The sequence below is a fragment of the Emys orbicularis genome, chromosome 10, assembly GCF_028017835.1.
Source record: "Emys orbicularis isolate rEmyOrb1 chromosome 10, rEmyOrb1.hap1, whole genome shotgun sequence".
Lineage (NCBI taxonomy): Eukaryota > Metazoa > Chordata > Testudines > Emydidae > Emys > Emys orbicularis.
Window position 1 is genome coordinate 70,406,376 of NC_088692.1, and position 17,963 is coordinate 70,424,338.

The following is a 17,963-nucleotide window of genomic DNA, read 5'->3' on the forward strand; positions in this document are numbered from 1 at the left end:
GAACCAAATGCAAATGTATTTCCAAAAATTGTTTAAAATGTACAATAGGGCATTTTTAATTTGGGCGTTTTAAATGGCACGACATGCAGTTTCCTCCAGGACAGATGAATGTAGCTCAAAAGACAAGACAGACAGACCGAACCTAATGCCAACAAACTGAAGTAAGAAAAAAATTAAGATAAGCAGAGAGAACATCATCTTCACAGGTTTGGTTTTCTGTCTATCTTGAGTACAGTTTGAAACAGAACAAACCCCTTCTCAGAGTGGTAATGTGTGTATAGAGAAACACCACTATCCAGTCAAATGAAGGAGCTGCTGGCAGTGAAAAATTCATTAAGAACCTGGCTGCTCTCACATGACCTAAGTTACTAGTGCACTTACTTGAACATCATACACTTAGCGAACCATCAAGTAATGTATCTGACCGTTTTTCCATTCTTCCCACGTACAGCAGAGAATGGCTTAGGACAGGTTATACAAAGCAATGTAACTCAATCAAGATTAAGCCATTAATAATTTTAGCAGCTCTTGGTGAAGCTTTGCACCTAGCTTACCTTGACAGGCTCCTGTGCGAATATTTGGAATGAAACCCCGGCGGCAGGGATGAGGCTGAGCTGGACACATTTCACAGGGGTGGCCCCATGCTCTCCCAACTGTTGCACAGCAAAGGGTTTTTGTGCAGACTATTCCAGTGAGCTGTCCCTGGCACATCTGATTGGTTACCAGTGTGAAGCACGGGCCAGTCCTATAATCTGAACCAAAGCAAGGAAATCTAGTCAGCATCACATTAGAAAGACATTACATAACTCATAATAAAGCAGAGCTGGGTAAATAATTTGCAACTAATAATTTACCCCATAAAAATCCCCCAAAATCCCTCTTTCCAACATAGTGATTGTCCATGGGCACATAATTTCTCTCAGGTTTATTTTTAATAGTCAATGTATTTGAATATGAAATAAACATCTCTGTGGATTGATCACAATTACTTTACCATTAATATTTGCTATTTAAGATGCTCCAAGTCTCCTCATAATTTTCAGGACTAAATGTAAGCCCTGTTTCTTTGTCTTAGCTTCCTTACCATTGCTCTTCATAGAGCCCACATGTGTTTGGGTGAGAGGGAGAAGTGAGAAGAAGAAAAAGAATTCCACTACTTTTTAAGGTATTCCTGCACACGATGAGGAGTGAGAGTTTTGTTGTTTTCTTTTATTTAATGGGAGATGCTCAGATATTATCATGATGAGGCATACCTCTGTAAAATGGTAGACACTCAAATTTATTTGTAACGCGTCAGATAAGTCAGGTATTGTTTGTTCCTTGAGGGGACGCATCTTTGCATGGGTACGTTTAAAATCAGTCTCCATGGTTATTCACCAATGCAGCTAAGCAGGTCCCATTCTGTGAATGGCTGTGTCAGTAAAATTCAACCCCTCAAATGTTCACAGAAAACCAGCACTATAATGCACATGAGCATGCCTGAAGCTACTGTAGTTCAGTTACAAATTTGATCGAATATTTGTGCACCTTTTTTGCTTAATGCATGCCTGTATTTCAGATGGTCCTTAAACTGAGTGACTCCCACACTTTGGGGAAGTTAAGCTCTAGATTTGGATCCACTTTGCAGCTTAGGAGCATATCTAGTAATAACATCAGTGAGGTCTTTTCATCAAATTGAATGAAGTTTGTTTTAATATTTAGCACAGTACTTAAAATCACCCTTATAAAAGAGGTTCTGTTTATTTCCACAACTGTTGTTTTTAAACGGGTCTCACGGGGTATGTAGTCTACATGAAGTTTATTAAGCATAATTTTCACGGTTATACAGACATAACCGAGCATATGGGTAAACTTTGCCTACAGCTGAACTGAGGGCATGTGGAATACATCTGCTTTGATTTGTTTATGGTAGTACAGGCCATTTATCCAACAGACAGAATTAAACTGGGATGTTAATAAAATATTAGTAGCCTTTATTTTGTTCCATTCTCCCACGGCAACAACAAATAGCAACACCAATTCCTGCTGTCTCCGGCACATGCCAGACCCCACTCGTCAAATAAAATTTTGATCTTTTTACAGAAGATTCATCACTCCCTTTTTTTTTTTTTTTCTTTGAATGGAAAAATCTGGAGGCCAATAAAAAGGATTAGTAAAAAGATTAATTTGGATGCTCACATTAACATGTGTTCACAGAGAAAACCATGCTTTTTTCAGCGCCAGTTTCTCATATAAGGGTCTGATCCAATGCCCACTGAGGTCAATAGGACTTTTACCACAAACATCAATCGGCTTTGGATTAGACACAAATAATATATGCTGATACAGTACAAGGTGAATTCTTAGAAAAATAAAGTGAAATGAGTTCCATTCAAAATATTAGAAGAAGAAACTCTAATTGTAGAACAAGTAAAGACATTATAAAATCATAGACATGTAGGGCTGGAAGGGACCTCGAAAGGTCATCTAGTCTAGGCGCTTCCCCATGCAGAGGCCGGACGAAGTATACCTAACACATACATACTTATATCACTCACACTATTTACATTCCTTTAAAAAAACATGTTTGGCTTTGTAAATCATGCTGATTTCAAGAGGTTATAAATCCTGGGCTTTCTTCTACAAGGCCCTCAACTCTCACTGACTTGGGTCTTGATCCCGCAAACTCTTCCTCACAATCTGTATCAGGGTTTCTCAAACTGGGGTGACCGCTTGTGTAGGGAAAGCCCCTGGTGGGCCAGGCAGGTTTGTTTACCTGCCCCGTCCGCAGGTCTGGCCGATCGCGGCTCCCACTGGCCGTGGATCGCTGCTCCGGGCCAATGGGAGCTGCTGGAAGCGGCGCGGGCCGAGGGACTTACTGGTCGCCGCTTCCAGAAGCTCCCATTGGCCCGGAGCAGCGATCCATGGCCAGTGGGAGCCACGATCTGCCGGACCTGCGGACGGGGCAGGTAAACAAACCTGCCCGGCCCGCCAGGGGCTTTCCCTACACAAGCGGCGACCCCTGTTTGAGAAACCCTGATCTATATATAATCCATCCAAGCTCAAGTCAAGTCAATGCAGCTACTTCAACAAGCAAAGCACAAAAATAAGGGTCTGCATGATCAAGCCGTTAGTTAGGATTTGAGAGTAAAGCTAGTTGAAAAATGCCAGGTAAAAAATAAGAAAAAAAATTCAAAAGTTTTCATAGAAAATTTTCACTTAAATTTTTGAAAAATCTGACAACTTTTAAAATATATTTTAATTTTGCAAACATTTGCTGTTGAAAACACAAACATTTTCACCTAACTCTAGTTGATGGGACTCAGCACTTCACTGCAGATGATCACCAGATTGTTGGATAGGGCCATTATTTATTTCATGGGCATTCCACAATTTTATACATTCTTTCATGTATCTACTAGTTATTTGCATAACCAAAATGCAGCACCGCGATAAATAACAATAATTGGTCCAAGTACAGACTGGATGGTATTGCCCGATGTGACTCAGAGCATTAGGCCATCTGCAACAACTACAACACCTAGATATGCATCACCCTGGGATCTTTAAGTGCTCACATCACATTAACCTTGATGTCTGTAAGTACAGTTTGTCTTTCTTAAATGTAAACATATTGTTTAAAAGTAAATTTTAAATGACTGGAGCACTGATTTTAAAATTCAGATCAGTCTAAGGACCAGAGATGAAATCCTGCTTGCCTTACTCACAGGAGTTACCATCCTTAAGTTGACGGAAATTCTCATGCAGAGACTTTGCACCAGCCTTAGAGGACAATGGTTCAAACTAAGGGCCTCATCCTGCATTATACTCTATGACAGTCCATGTAGATGTGTGGATAGTTTCAAGGCATGGTTGATAGCCAAAGCTGCCAGACTCACCTCCAATTTTATTTTTGGACCACTGATTTAAAAACCATCTGTAGAAACCAAGACCCCTTTTCCACTTTTGCAGATTGGCAGTCTGATTATAAAGTACTAGAGCCCTTCAAAATCAACATAAAATTTCACAAGGAAATACAGCCACTGATGTTCATTGGAGTCACGTGTACCTAAATGCACATGAACAGCTTTGAAAATTACCTTTATATTTTAGCTGAAGATGAGACTAAAGACTTAAGTCATACTAAAGAAGTAGACTGGGAGAAGGAGTTTGCTTTAGTCCATTGTGAAGCAGGGTGGAGAAAGAGAAGAGGATTATACACATTAGAGCTCTAGGTAGAAAAACAAAGTCTCCAAAGGTCAGAGTAAATGAGATATTCCATGTACTACTACAGCTAGCCAATGATCGAGAACTGTCAAATCAACCTCATCAAGCATACAAGGAAACATGTCAAAAGAGAAGGAGTTATTTAACACTTGGAATCTGGGCAGTGGACAATTTGTTACAAATGTATCAGACGAAGGAAGAAAACACCTACTGATTTCCATGTTACAGTGTCACCAACCCAGGTTTCTGAAACAACGCAAGAAGGATAAAGGAGAAAAACAAAATAATAGAAGAGAAAGGAACAATATGAGGAAATATCTTCAACATACTAATACAGCATACAGGGAGAAATTTCTACTTTTGCCTTTCACATCAATGGTATTTGTAGCCTATATTCCTCCTGTCTTCTATAGGAACTTAGCGTTTTTCAACCGAATTCACCCTAAAAGGGCCAGGACTTTGATCAGGACTCTAGTTACTAGTAAGGAAGAGCATTTAATGTACTAGATAATTAAAATGCAGTGAACAGTAATATGATGGTAGGTGCTATATGAGAGATAGTTTCATTTTTTTGTCCCAGTCCCCTTCTCCCTGGAATGGCAGAGGCGGAGAGTGCTCTAGCCACACATCCAGTTCTGTGGAAGAGGGAAATATTTGCATTGCTCAAGAGTGTCCCCATCAGTTGAAAAAAGAAGTTGATGGATTCCAAAAGGAATTTCATCCAGTCCTTGTCTAGAAGTATGTGGTGGCATCATTTATTTTGGGGGAGAGAAAGGCAACACAAGTGAAAGATTGGATAGGAGAGAAAGGGAACACAAGCAAATCCCTAGAACTCTGGAAGGGATTCCAAACAATGCTGGACAGTTTTGATCTGACTGAGTAAAAAAAAATTCTATACTGTACCTCAACTGTCCAACAGACAAAGTTGGAATTTAGTACTTTGGGTCAAATTTTCAAGAGGCCTCAACCCAATTTCATATCTTGTGCTTGCAATTTTGTAAGCACAAATTCAGGGCATGCAAATTAGCCATGTCTCTAAAATTACAGCAACAAATTTAGAGGCTACTTTTGAAAATTGAATCTTTATTGGGAGGTGGGAGTAACACAGAGTATTTTATTTTTCAAAGAATTAATACTAAAAATATCCTTATGTCTATTATATAACTATCTAGGTAAATACTACATTTACCTAGACTGGTACAAAGAAGATTCATGACAGGATAGAATTTCCAAATCAGGACCTGATCCTGCAGTGCTTACACAGGCTAAAAAAAACTCCATTAACTTAGCTGATGTTACAAAACTGTAACTACATAATTATGCTATCATGTACTGTTAAAGAGCTTGAAACCAATGACCACATAGCAGCAGTGTGAATACTGTAATAAATACTATCTGTTACAGTTGTGATTCTTTGGGAAAAGATTCTTTCTTGTTAGGGTTGGAAAGTTTAGATCCTAAAGCAAAAAGTGTTACCTGGGATTATTAAGAGTCTCTTCCCACAATTTTAAGCCACAAAAGACTTCCAGGCCCATGGTTACTTCTCAGACAAGTACAGATGCTTTAACAAACATCTTATGTTCCTTTTAAATTGTTTTTAACACTTGTAACAATGTAACACGAGCCCTCTTTTAAACTTCTATTTGCGTATATCTGATGATTTGAAAATGGGATCACGATGGTCTTGATTGTAGCAAAGATTCCAGATCAGATGCAAACTTTAAATAAGATCAGCATCAAATACATTGGTGCTGCAATCTAGAAATGGGTTGGAATCAAAACTTTGACTCCATATGTTGAGGGTCTTCAAAATCCAATCGTAGATACAGATCTTGATTTTGCAAATGAATCCTGGTCTTGTTAGAGGAACAAAGCAAAACTTCACATCTGTAAACCTCTGAGCTTTAGGACATTCAAAATGCGCCTGTGGAACATTCAAAATTTGTGGCTTGAGCCCATCTCTACTGTAAACACTAGTGAGAATCTATCAACCACTGGACATCTCAGTAAGAACACTGGTTTGTGACAGCAAGAGAAAAGATCACTGAAAAAAGTACCTAACTTGACTCTTCCTACTGAAAGATCTCAGCTAAATGCTCATGCCAAGATAAATCTAACCCTGGTGACCTTGCAAGCACAAAATGCTTCCTGTAATGAATTAATTAGCATCAGAAATGCAGCAGCACAGAAGTGGCATTTCTGGCAAATTAATTGTAGAGAACTACACGTATTCTGTAAGAACGAACACCAGTCTGTAAACAATCTCGTGTGGGAAGGCGAGGGGCAATATATTTACTCTAATTAAAACAGATGCTAATGACACCCCACAAAGAATGGAACCTACAAGAAGATTTCTCAGAGTGGTTGTAACTGCCTCTCTCTAATAGTAAAAGCATGGGGCCAAATTCTGTTACTCTTGTTCAGACAAAGCTCCCAAAGAACTCAAGGGGAATTTTGCTTGAGTAAAGATTGGAGGATTTGGCCCAAAGATTGTAGGAATGGGCAATATGTGCATTCCACAAGCAATAATATTGTTCTGAAGAATCTGGATGTTATCTGTTTTGTGGTTTGTGACTACTGTCAAGAAGATGCAAATATTTAATCCATTGGTTTATTGTAGTGTTCACTCTAATAGATGATGTTAAGGTTACATACAGAGTAGAGACCCACTCTATTTCCACTTGCTCTTAACTTAGAGGAAAATTACTCTGTGTGGGTGAAACCTTACAAATAAAATATAGGCGGTTTCTTATTTTCTTTTTTCCTTTTCTTGAAAATCCAAGAAAATTAAATGCAAATAACTATATGGATGGGTTTTTTCTCTCAAACTAGTATAAAGCATTAGTAACTCCACCTAAATCATAGAAACCTACTTAGAAAATATATTGTGTTTGCCCCATAAACTGCAGTATTAATGTTCCAAACTGTTGTTTTGTGTATTAATATTATAGTTTATATATAACACGGGGTATGTCAATAGTCTATTGGTGCACAGCTCCCTTATGTATACACCAATACCTTACTATTACTCATCTGTTGTGACTAATTTCTTAACAAGTCAATATCATTAACTTACTTTTCTAGAAGTCTTGAACTGAGCAGCCACCTGCCATGGGTATATTTGTGCTGAGCAGGCCTTCAAGACCAATACAACTTAAAATACTAGTTGCCTCACTTTCACTTTTAATATACATTTACCTCCCACCAACTACAATATTAACAGAGAAACACTGTTTCAGTTACCACATGTTCCACAGTATTTCAGTCACTACTGTCTCTTTCCTGAACTCAAAGAGCAACAGAACTGCATGGAAGGAACAAAATTCATCCATCAGTCTCCAATTATTTCAAATCCAAACCTTTATAATAATTATAAACAAAAGGAGGAGCTATATACTTATACATGACAGAGAAGATCACAACATGCCTCTTTCCAGAAGGCGATGTGTGCTATGACTAAAACAAGATTAGACTGTATTCTACAAATTACTATGAGGCTGAGAACTGAAGGGAAAGTGACAGAAGACTGAGTGTAGTAGTAAACTGGAACATTAACTGTGGACAGTTAAAGAAAACAAAGGTTAGGAGTTGGGCCTCAAATTTGCAGTGCTCTTTAGTCTCTCAGAGTGCTCCTAGATATCTCAGTCATGCTCAAGGTCCTATGGTAGAGGAGGGAGAGCTTGTATTTTTTTTAAACAAATATTATGCTTCACACACACCATGCAAAAAAACCCAAATAATGCAATCTAATGATTTCACTGCCATAGAGAGGTGGGGAAGGCAACTACTCTGTTCCTGCTTCCCTTACACAATGTCCCTGTCAGTTGCTTGTATGCTACCACTGTATATAGCACTTTCAACTTGGTTATGTGGCTCACCTAACTTCACAGACTGAGTCAGCAGCAGACCTAAGACTCAAGAGTTCCTGCCTTTCTTCATCTAGCTTGCTATTTTGTATAAAGTTGTCCTTTTAATAGTTTGATACACTATATGGCAAGACGAATTTCAACCAATCACCCCCAGAGCACTCAATTACAAGGATTATCTCTTCACAGGTGACACTGAAATTCTGCTTGATGATAACTGTGTCCAACCACAACACTCCTTTTTGTACATAGGTCATTTCCTCAAAAAAATATTCACTGTTTAACTCTCCCACTCTCCCACACACACGCATCCTAGCCAAGCCCTAAAATGTATCATTGCCATGGATTTTCCAGTAGAGGCAGCAGGGGGCTTTCAAACCGTCATGAGAAAAGAAAACAACAACATTGTAAATATTTTTAATACTATTTCTTAGTATGCTTAGCTGCCTCTCATTATTTTCCTTAGTCATGTAATAGGAATAATGATCATGATGTTGGCACTCACAGTACTTGCAATAAGCTGCTTTTGCTATTATATTGCTCTAACTTCAGCATTTAATCAGCCACAAAAGTTGTTTACAGCTTCATATACTGCAGCACCACAAATGTCATCCCATAATTTATAACTTCAGTGACCCCATTTCTCCATGTCTCCACCACCTTTGCTTGTTGCTCGTACTGTAGTCATATATTGCCTGGCTGGCACAGTTTAGCCTAAATTTATTTTCCATTCTGTAAGCTTCTTCAAAAATCCATCTTTGCAAGATGATCTTTTTAACATGCCTATCTAGCAAATGCTATCTAGTACTCCTTGGTACTGGTTAAAGAACAGGACTTTTAAATAATAGTTTATTATCCACATAAGCCTAACTCTATCTTTTATCAGCTGCATTTGATGTATAGAACAAATCAGGCTGAGCATTTTAAAAAAGTATTTTGGCAATCCATGTTCAAGAGCAAATATACAGCTCTTTTCATGCCAGTTTTGTTCTTGCAACTGACCCACTTCTCAAAGTCTGTCACTGAAAAGTAATAACATTAAAATAATAAAATAAAAAATATTCAATAATTATTATAGAATTGGAGTGATTTGTTGCACACATTTTAATCCAACACGCAGACTAAGCATTTCACCAAAATCAAGGCTTTAGCTCTGTTGATCCCAATTATGTGCGGCAGTAGTCCAAATACAGAAAATTGTTACCACATTTTATTCTTTTTCATGATGAAGAAAACAGTAAGCAATGCAACTAAACGGAGAACTTCTCATATCTGAATAATCAGTTACCTGACACATTCTTCCCCCTCCCCCCATTTCCTGTATATCCTGAAAAGGAATGCTCTGTTGTAGCTTTTCATTTTTTCAATTCTTCTCAAAAGATTATAACAATAATGAAATAAAATTCAAACTGATTTTTTTCTCTCCTCCCTTTTGCAAAGAATAACAAATTTTGGTGACATATTTACTGTCGAGCCCGGATGATTATTAAGGAGAATGGGCTTAATTTAAATAGTCTGGAAGTTCCACTTAAAAAGAACAAGTTGGCTGCAGTTATTACTTCTTTTTAAAAAGAGTTCTTAAGAAGTGCCACGTTATAGAAACTCTCCTAACACACCACAGATATTAACTATTAAACAGCAAGGTAAAGACAACACTAGTAGACTAACTCTTTGGGTCTGTTTTTCTATTTGGCTCCAAAAGACATTGACTAGAAAATAGTTTAGACTATCCAAAAGCAGTGCAAACTGTGTAAGAAAAATAGATCCTAATGAGCTACAGTAGATTAAATAGAGCAACCTCTGGGGTGCAGGGAAGAAGGGAAAGAGGAGAGGAAATGCTCTTACACAGACAATATGACACCCAGAACTAAAAGGGATACGTCCGCAATTTTTTTTTAAAAAGGTGTGGGGTAATTTTTGTTTAAAAAAAAAAAAAAAAAACTAGAATGTTGTCTTCATTTCTTTTTTAAATATAAATATTCCTCTGCAGTGTGGTGAAGCCAAATGCAACCGTAGTGTGCTGGGTGAGACCCAGTCCAGAAATTAAACGGATTACAAAGAAAAGGGGGAAGTGAGATGAAGGGAACTGGCCAGTTTCAACGTTCAAGCTAAGTTAAATGCAAAGAGTGAACGCACAATGGAAATGGTGGAAAAGAAATTAGAATATGTATTTCATATTGGATAATTTAAAGTGATAGCAATAAAAGTGGTCAGGAAGTTTTTTGATAGGTGTATGTTTGCATCATATATAATCGCTTCTGTGATCCTCTTTCAGAGTGCAGGATTTCTAGACTTCTGGCAGTCCCTTAATGAGATTAGAGCAATCGCCAATCTCTTCTTACCCCATTCTAATGGCTGCCAAAAATCAGCTGGCTTGGGAAGAGAACGTCTCTCCCTCTTTACCATAACAAAATGGAATCAGCACTCATGGGAAATTATGGCTATGGAAAAGTTTCCCCTATGCAGAAATAATAAGCATGCAGACTATACTGGAATGTGGACTCTGACACACAGCACATGCTCACCCGTCCAACTCTGTTCTGCCAAGCGCTTGTACAGATTTTCAGGTTAAAAATCTAAGCATTTCAGAAACATTTGATTAGTCACAGATTTTAACTGCTGTAAAAATTAAAGTCCTTCATTACTCAATTTGTTCAATTATCAGTGCCAATAAGCAATAAACTATCACTATTTTTTGCATAAGATAGTGGAAATTTATATAATTCTGTGCAGTAACTGGTTGGCTAAATGCACCAAAACCACTATTTGGAGACAATAATAAATAATATACGAATATTCTATTTCATCTTCACAGTGTGTCCTTGATCATGATTTTATATCCACATTGCACTTTGCATCCCAAAAGGTCTCAGAGCATCTTATAAATTTAAACTGATATAGAAACAAATCATTTCAGACACCAATATGGTACAGTCAACTCAGCAGCTAATAGCACTCAGCAACACTGCACAACCGTTTGTGTCATGGGACAAGATTCTGATCTCATTTACAGTGCTGCAAATATGGAGTAATTCTGACATCAATGGAGTTTTCTGTATTTACATTGGTATAACTGAGATCAATCTGGTTCATCATGTTTAGCCATCAAGGTGGCGTTCATTTTAGTGTGTATTTTAACAATGAATGCATGTAGTAATGATACTTCAATTAGATTGAATAACTCTGATTACACCATCACTGAGATTTGATGGGAAAAGTGTACAACAGGTATGAGAATAAATCATGTCTCCATTACATATGGTAATTAGGAAACACCTACCTTTCTCCTTGTAGGCAAAAGAGCTGATACACCTGCATAACATTGTAACCTATAACCATCTGGGGTTTAATTCAGGCTCAGACACACTAGCTGAGATTCCACTAAACTGGAAGCAGCCTATGAAACACTGCCAATCCCAATTTACTAATATTTGGTTAGAAAAAACCAACCTCTGATACAAATGGAAAGTGGTAATGTTGCTTTGAAAGGATCCTAACAGCCATTCATTTCTTGGTCATGCATAGCAGCCATAGGGGATGTAGTTCAGGGAGCGTTCTGCTCGTCAAGTGCTATTGTGTGTGCGAGTGTTCCAAAAACAGCGAACAGCTACAGTCTGCGTGACTGATGCCTGCAGTAGTGCTCTGTGGGATGTTCATCGCCCCAGGGACGATAAAAACTAACTGATTTCAACTCATAACGATGCTGTCACCTTTATATTAAAACTACAAAATCCAATTTTTCTAAGGAATAAGAGAGGCATCAAGCTAGGCAAAAATAAACATCAGCCAAAATAGAAATCAAAACCTGGAATCGTTAGTCATAGGCTGTTACCAAGTTTTAAGGTCAAATTCTGCCTTTATATGCATGAGGGGCGGGAGGTCTTACTGAACTTCCCAGTAGGCAACTTAATGAAGATCACCGTTATTCAATATTTGTTAAACTTGACGTATTGGTTAAAGTAGAATTGTAAGTCTTCCTAAAAGGCTTTGGGCTTTTTCATGCATACCGACTATGGCAGACCTATTGTTGCTATTCAGTATGTAAAAATAATTCCACATTCTCAGCATATTGTTTAACATTTCCTGAATTTTGTATAACATCTGTGATGATGTAATTTGCTTTTCCTTAGTCTTCCTGCTAGCTATGTGTACATTACTCTAATGTAACAGGTACTGCAAAACTTTTTTTTTTTTTTTGAATGCTTAGATAAATAAAACAACCCACAACCCCAATTATTCTACCTCCTGTTGGGAGTTCCTAAGATTCCATTTGTCCCATGCTTGGTGCCAGTACAAGCCACTAAGTCTTGGAAGGCAGTTGTTCCCATGGGAAGCCTACAACATACATTGTTACCTGCCAAAATTTAATTTCCTCACTACAATTAATTGCTGTAAACAAATGACTGATACAAATTTTCAAACGTGTCTACTAATTTGGGGCATGTCAGTTTCCAAAGTGCTCAGCTTTAGAAGTCTATGGTGAAATTCTGGCCTCAATGAAGTCAATGAGAGTTTGTTGCCAAGACAATCATTTAAATAACACCGCTACATCCTCATTTTCAGAGATGCTTAACACCTTCCACCCCACTTGAAGTCAATGGGAGCTGCCGATGCTCAACACTTATGACAACCCATCCCTATGGGTGAAACCCTGGCTCCACTGAACTCAAAGGCAGAACTCTCAGTGATTTTAATGGGACAGGATTTCATGCTCAGTGACTACAGTTCTGGATCCAAAAACAGAACCCCTCCCCCACAGTTAGAAGCCTCTTTTGAAAATCAGGCCCATATTGGCTCAATCATAAATGACATGGTCCAATTGTATTTTACTGATGATCTGCTCCTGGGGAAGTGTCAAAAGCTTGGAAATCTTAATTGATACCGAGTGGTCCATTGCATGATTTGCTGTTTAGTTCTGGAAGATTCCTAGCTAGTTATTTTGAAGATCCCCTTGCAAAAAAATAAAGGCTTCTCTCACCTCCACACTGTGTAAATCCCAAAGCTCCTTCAAAGAGGAACTTTTTATTTGTTGCCAGGACAATCATTTAAATATGTCAATGTAAATATGTAAAACATCTGGATCTAATGGAGTCAAGCAGTTGATCCAGAACAGTGGTGCTCCCAGAATCCATGTAAATGGGAACTAATAAATAGGAACATTTTCTCAGAGGGGAGGGGAGGGGAGCAGAGGGCTCAAGCAGGCTGTCAGCAGAAACTCAATTACTACACTGACATGAACATGTAGTTCTGTTCATTCCTTGCATGCTTACACAGAATCCTGTTGCTTTCACACAAAATAGCATGAGATCCCTCTTGATTGGGCATGGAGAGCATATATGAAAGGGAGACTGTGCCGTGTTTCCTTCCCCCTAAACTAATTGGGGGGCAAGTGACTAAAGCAAAAGCTTTGATTTTATTATATACTTATATATATATATGCTATAGTATATAGTACTATTTATTTTATAGTATAGTATATACTATACTATATATTTTACTATGATACTGTGGATATAAATAGAATTCAATCTCACTTGTGTTCATACCTGGCACTGGAGAGAACATCTCAACTGTAGGTCTACGTGTTGGAAACCTCGCTAAAATCCCAACGTGGGAGTTCCTAACACTCAAGTAGAGTGGGGTTAACCTGCCTCCCCTTTCTCTGTCTCTCTCATTCTCCAGGGGAACATAACTAAGTGTAATGTACTACTTAACCAGGCATGATGCATCATGGTTAATTCATCATGAGAAATGAGCCATGGCAGGAATTTATAATATGAATATTACTGAAAGCCATGAAGTGTGTAGGGTGGTGGTGGTGGTGGTCGTCATGAGAGTGTATTTAAAATACATTTATACCCTTAATATCTTTTCAAATTTGTCATAGTTAAAGATATTATTTATGGCCTACTGCTAAACTTTTTATAAATAAAAGCAGTTTGGGAAATTTTATGAACTGCATAGCGTACTCCTGCTAACAGGTAAAAGCAGATGCAGGAACTGAGGTCCAGATGCCTGTCTAATGTATATGCATCACTTGGTAGTTTTACCAAGCGCTGTATATAATAGGCTGGAAATTGCTTACTGACTGAATCGTTAAAAAGGAAGGATGCTCCTCAGTTTAAGACAGATGCCTGTGACTCAGGAGACCTGGGTTCAGTTCCTAGCTCTGCTACAGATTTCTTGTGTGTCACTGGACAAGTGACTTAATTTTCTGTGCTTCAGTTCCGCACCAGTAAAATGGAGTTGACAGTACTTCCTTCATACACACACAATCCGGGAGTTCTGCCTAACGAGACTGTAATCTCTTTGGGGCAAAGATTTAGTATATGTTTGTACAGCACCTGGCACAATAGGGCTCCAAGCTCATTTGAGACCTCTTGGCATCACTGTAATACAAATAATAAATAAAAGCTTTCATGTCACATTTTTTCATGCTAAGATCCTCTAACTTTCTATGCACAGTTGGTCATCAGCTTCTAGTCAAAGTCCATAGGAATTATTTCTTGAGATTTTCTGTGTTGTACAAGAGTACCGGCAATAGAACACATTCCTCGGAGGAATTCATGTGCAATCAATTAGATAGTCTAATTAATTTTCCAACTCAATAAGTTGCATGAACAATTTTTACACAAAAATGTACCTCATCTGGGCATATGCGAAAAGGCAATCCACAAGCCCTCAGAATCTGTCTCTTGGCAGCTGGACAAGGAGTGTTCACTCGCAGCAATACATTGCCATGTGGCAGCAATGCCCTCTCAGGTGGGATTCATATTTCTGACATGAGAGGTGGCTTAACACATCAGGGAGAAAGAAGAGGGGTTTTTTTCCAATACAGACAATGTTGAGAGAGTTGCCCTAACAGGACCCATTAGGGCTGATCCATCAATCAGTATTGATAATATTTACGTAGTTTTCAGCCAGACGGAAAGTGATGTGCTACACAGCAGCTAATAAGGGGCTCAATCATGCAGTTCTTAATTAGGCAACATTTACACTGGTCAGTGGACGCTTTTGCCTGAGTACAGAGTGCAAGATTGAGCTTGAAATACGTGAGAAAGGAAAACTCTATGAAATGCAGCACCTCATCTTACTTGGGAACTTCTTTTTTAAATACCAGGTTCTTCAGCAAACTTCTATTTAGCTGCCATGACATTTGCCTGTACTTCCTTTCCCATCATTGTGATCACTAAAAAAATTCTTATTCCACACTGACGTAATGAAGTGTTTGTGAGACCACAATTGCAATTGTAATGTCCGAAACAGTGGGCTGAAGCATTTCTAAAGGAATCCTGCAGGAGACAATAGCCAATTATAGAGGAGAAAAGCTGTTATTTGATACACAGATTTCTTGGTAGACAACAATGAGGTAAGAAGACACAGAAGAAGTATGGGACACTTTAATAGAGTTTCTATCGGATGTATGACTGTAAGATTTGCTTGAGTGTAGACTGGGCTCATAAATCCATGAGGCTCAGGAAAGAGAGGCATATACCAAGGGGGAATCTCCATAAGCCACCAAAATAAAACCCTCAAAAACATTCTTAGATGGTGTTTTAGTAACAATATAATTTCCTCTGTTTTAATGAAAGTGCCCAGGCAGTGCCCCCAGTGCACAGGGAGGATGGAACAAATTTGAGGAAAAGGGGGAAAACAGGAGAGAAAAGGGGTTAGAGAACAGGTGTGAGGGAAACAGGGATAAACAGCCAACAAAGAAAGAGAGAGCATAGGAAAGAAGGATGTAGCAAGGGAGAAAGGATCAAAGTGAATATAACGGGTGGGGAGGCAAACAAGAAGGTGGTAAGGGGAGCAAGAGGAGACACAAACAATGGGAGTGAGGAGACCCATAGGGAGGTAGTGGGGGGGGGGAAGAGAAGAAAAAGAAGAGATGGGTCAGCCAGCCATGAGGGGCCAGCCAACCAGGAGAGGGAAGCTTGCCAGCAAAGGCCAGCCAACCAACTAGTTAAAAGGGAGGCATAGCCAGGAGCAGCCAGCTAGGAAGAGAACCTGAATACCAAGCTGACCCCAACAAGTCTTGGTTCCACCCTGGGAGTGGGATGCCTTGCCTTAATGGATGTTATTTTTAAGGAAAGTGAGGAACAAAAGCAAGGTTCTGTTCATATTCTGTCCAGCAGAAAGGTATCAGCTTGAGAAATGCGTGAGAATATAAAAGCACTATGATAAGTAGATCATTAACATAAAACACTAAACTGTCTCATCTGGCTATTTTCTCTGACATATTATGTACTAACTAGCACTAGGCGACCACATATGAATAAACAAAGTTACATAAATTGCAGCTATTAACCTCATATTTTCCAAAAGGACCGTTTCCCATCTGCAGACAGTTGATTTCCACATTCTTTTTGGCCTGTTCTCCTCAAGCTGATGTGGTCCAAGTGTTTTGCCCTAATATTACTCTCATACTTCATTGTCAGACAATAGGAAAAACAAATGCTTCACCAGATGAAGTAAGAGTTAAAGGGTTGCAAACGACATCAGGAATGGCTTAATCCAGCTGCAGAGATGACATATGCCATAAATGACATAACCCCCACCCACCCACCTCACACACACAAAATGCAGTAAATTGGCAAATGAAAGTAAACCTGAAGTCAGTGAGAATCTATTACTTCAACAGGCTTTGAATCAAGCCCATGCTGTTTAGTAGTTGGGAACCTGTTCCAGCCAAATCCAACTCTCCCAACCTCTCAGCCAATACAGATTCACACTCTGAAGCAGTGGACACTATGCCTATTAGGGGCCAATATCTGTCTGGGATTTAAGGCAAGAGAACCATTAAGTTACAAGAGAGTACAGGGGCTTCCCATAATTGTTGGGAGGAGAGTGGAGAAAATGGAAAACAGGATGGGGTTAACCAGTGATAAACCAGAACTCTTCAAATTGAAGTGTTAAGGAGAGTGAGCTTATAGAGTGCAGTACAGTATATACAGTTCCTCTGTGGGAGCTCTGGCATCAGCCTGAAATGCAAGGTTTAGTAGTTATGGTGCCAATTGAAACTTGTACTTAAAAAGAAATGTTTTAACTATAAGTTTGCAAGTTTGAAAGGAAGTTTTTAATTTGTAATTTAATTTGGTTTTAATTTGTAATTGAAGGGAACATTTAGAGATCTAGATGGCCACTGATACAAACACATCAGCCCCAGAAACGTTAATGGCGGAACAGACTATTTTGACTGATACTGAAAGTTACAGCTGCATTCACACCAATACTGTGGGGAAAGTTTTAGGTGGCTTTAAAAAGCAAAGCAAAACAAAAACATCCCATAAAACAATAGAAAGCCAGTAATTTGGGACACTTCAGTGGCAGAGAAAACTTCCTCCTAATTATCACAGTTATTTTGCATTCTGTCCAAAAGGCAAGTTCCCAGAAAGTATGCTATTTATCCATATCATTCCTGTTAGGAGGTGCTTGGGTTAGGAACAGCTGTGAACCCTTATTTTAATAATTAAGCATCACTTTTCATGCCATACTTCTGATAGATAAATTGGAATTAGAAAAATGTTTTTAAAGCATTAAATTATTTAGTGTTATAAAATAAAAACTGCTTGATGTGGTTAGGCTGCCCTTAAACACAAAACTTTTATTAGTGTGTAAATATACTGTAAGCCTAAATTATAAAGATAATGTAGTTTAGCCCACGTTTAAAATGAGATTGCCACCAGACTGGAACTCTCACTTGGCAAGAAGACTGCTTTGATGCTTCCCCTCCTCCAGTTCACTTAATTAGGAACTAGAAATTGAATCAGTACATTTTAAACAGCTAATTAAAACCCTATTATACAATGATCTTCTTGATTTTTCACATAATCTTCATGCTCCTGTTTGCAGGAACGTAAAATACAGCATGCATGTTGCATGTCTGGGATC

At 38.6% G+C, this 17,963-nt stretch overlaps 1 protein-coding gene across 1 annotated transcript in view; it reads right to left on the bottom strand.

Moving 5' to 3' along the window:
- FBN1 (fibrillin 1) overlaps positions 1-17,963 on the bottom strand; it is a 216,908-nt gene that overhangs the window by 136,205 nt on the left and 62,740 nt on the right. The window contains exon 6 of the mRNA XM_065412313.1: positions 555-752. Coding sequence (XP_065268385.1) covers positions 555-752 — 198 coding nt within the window. The remainder of the gene's footprint in view (positions 1-554; positions 753-17,963) is intronic.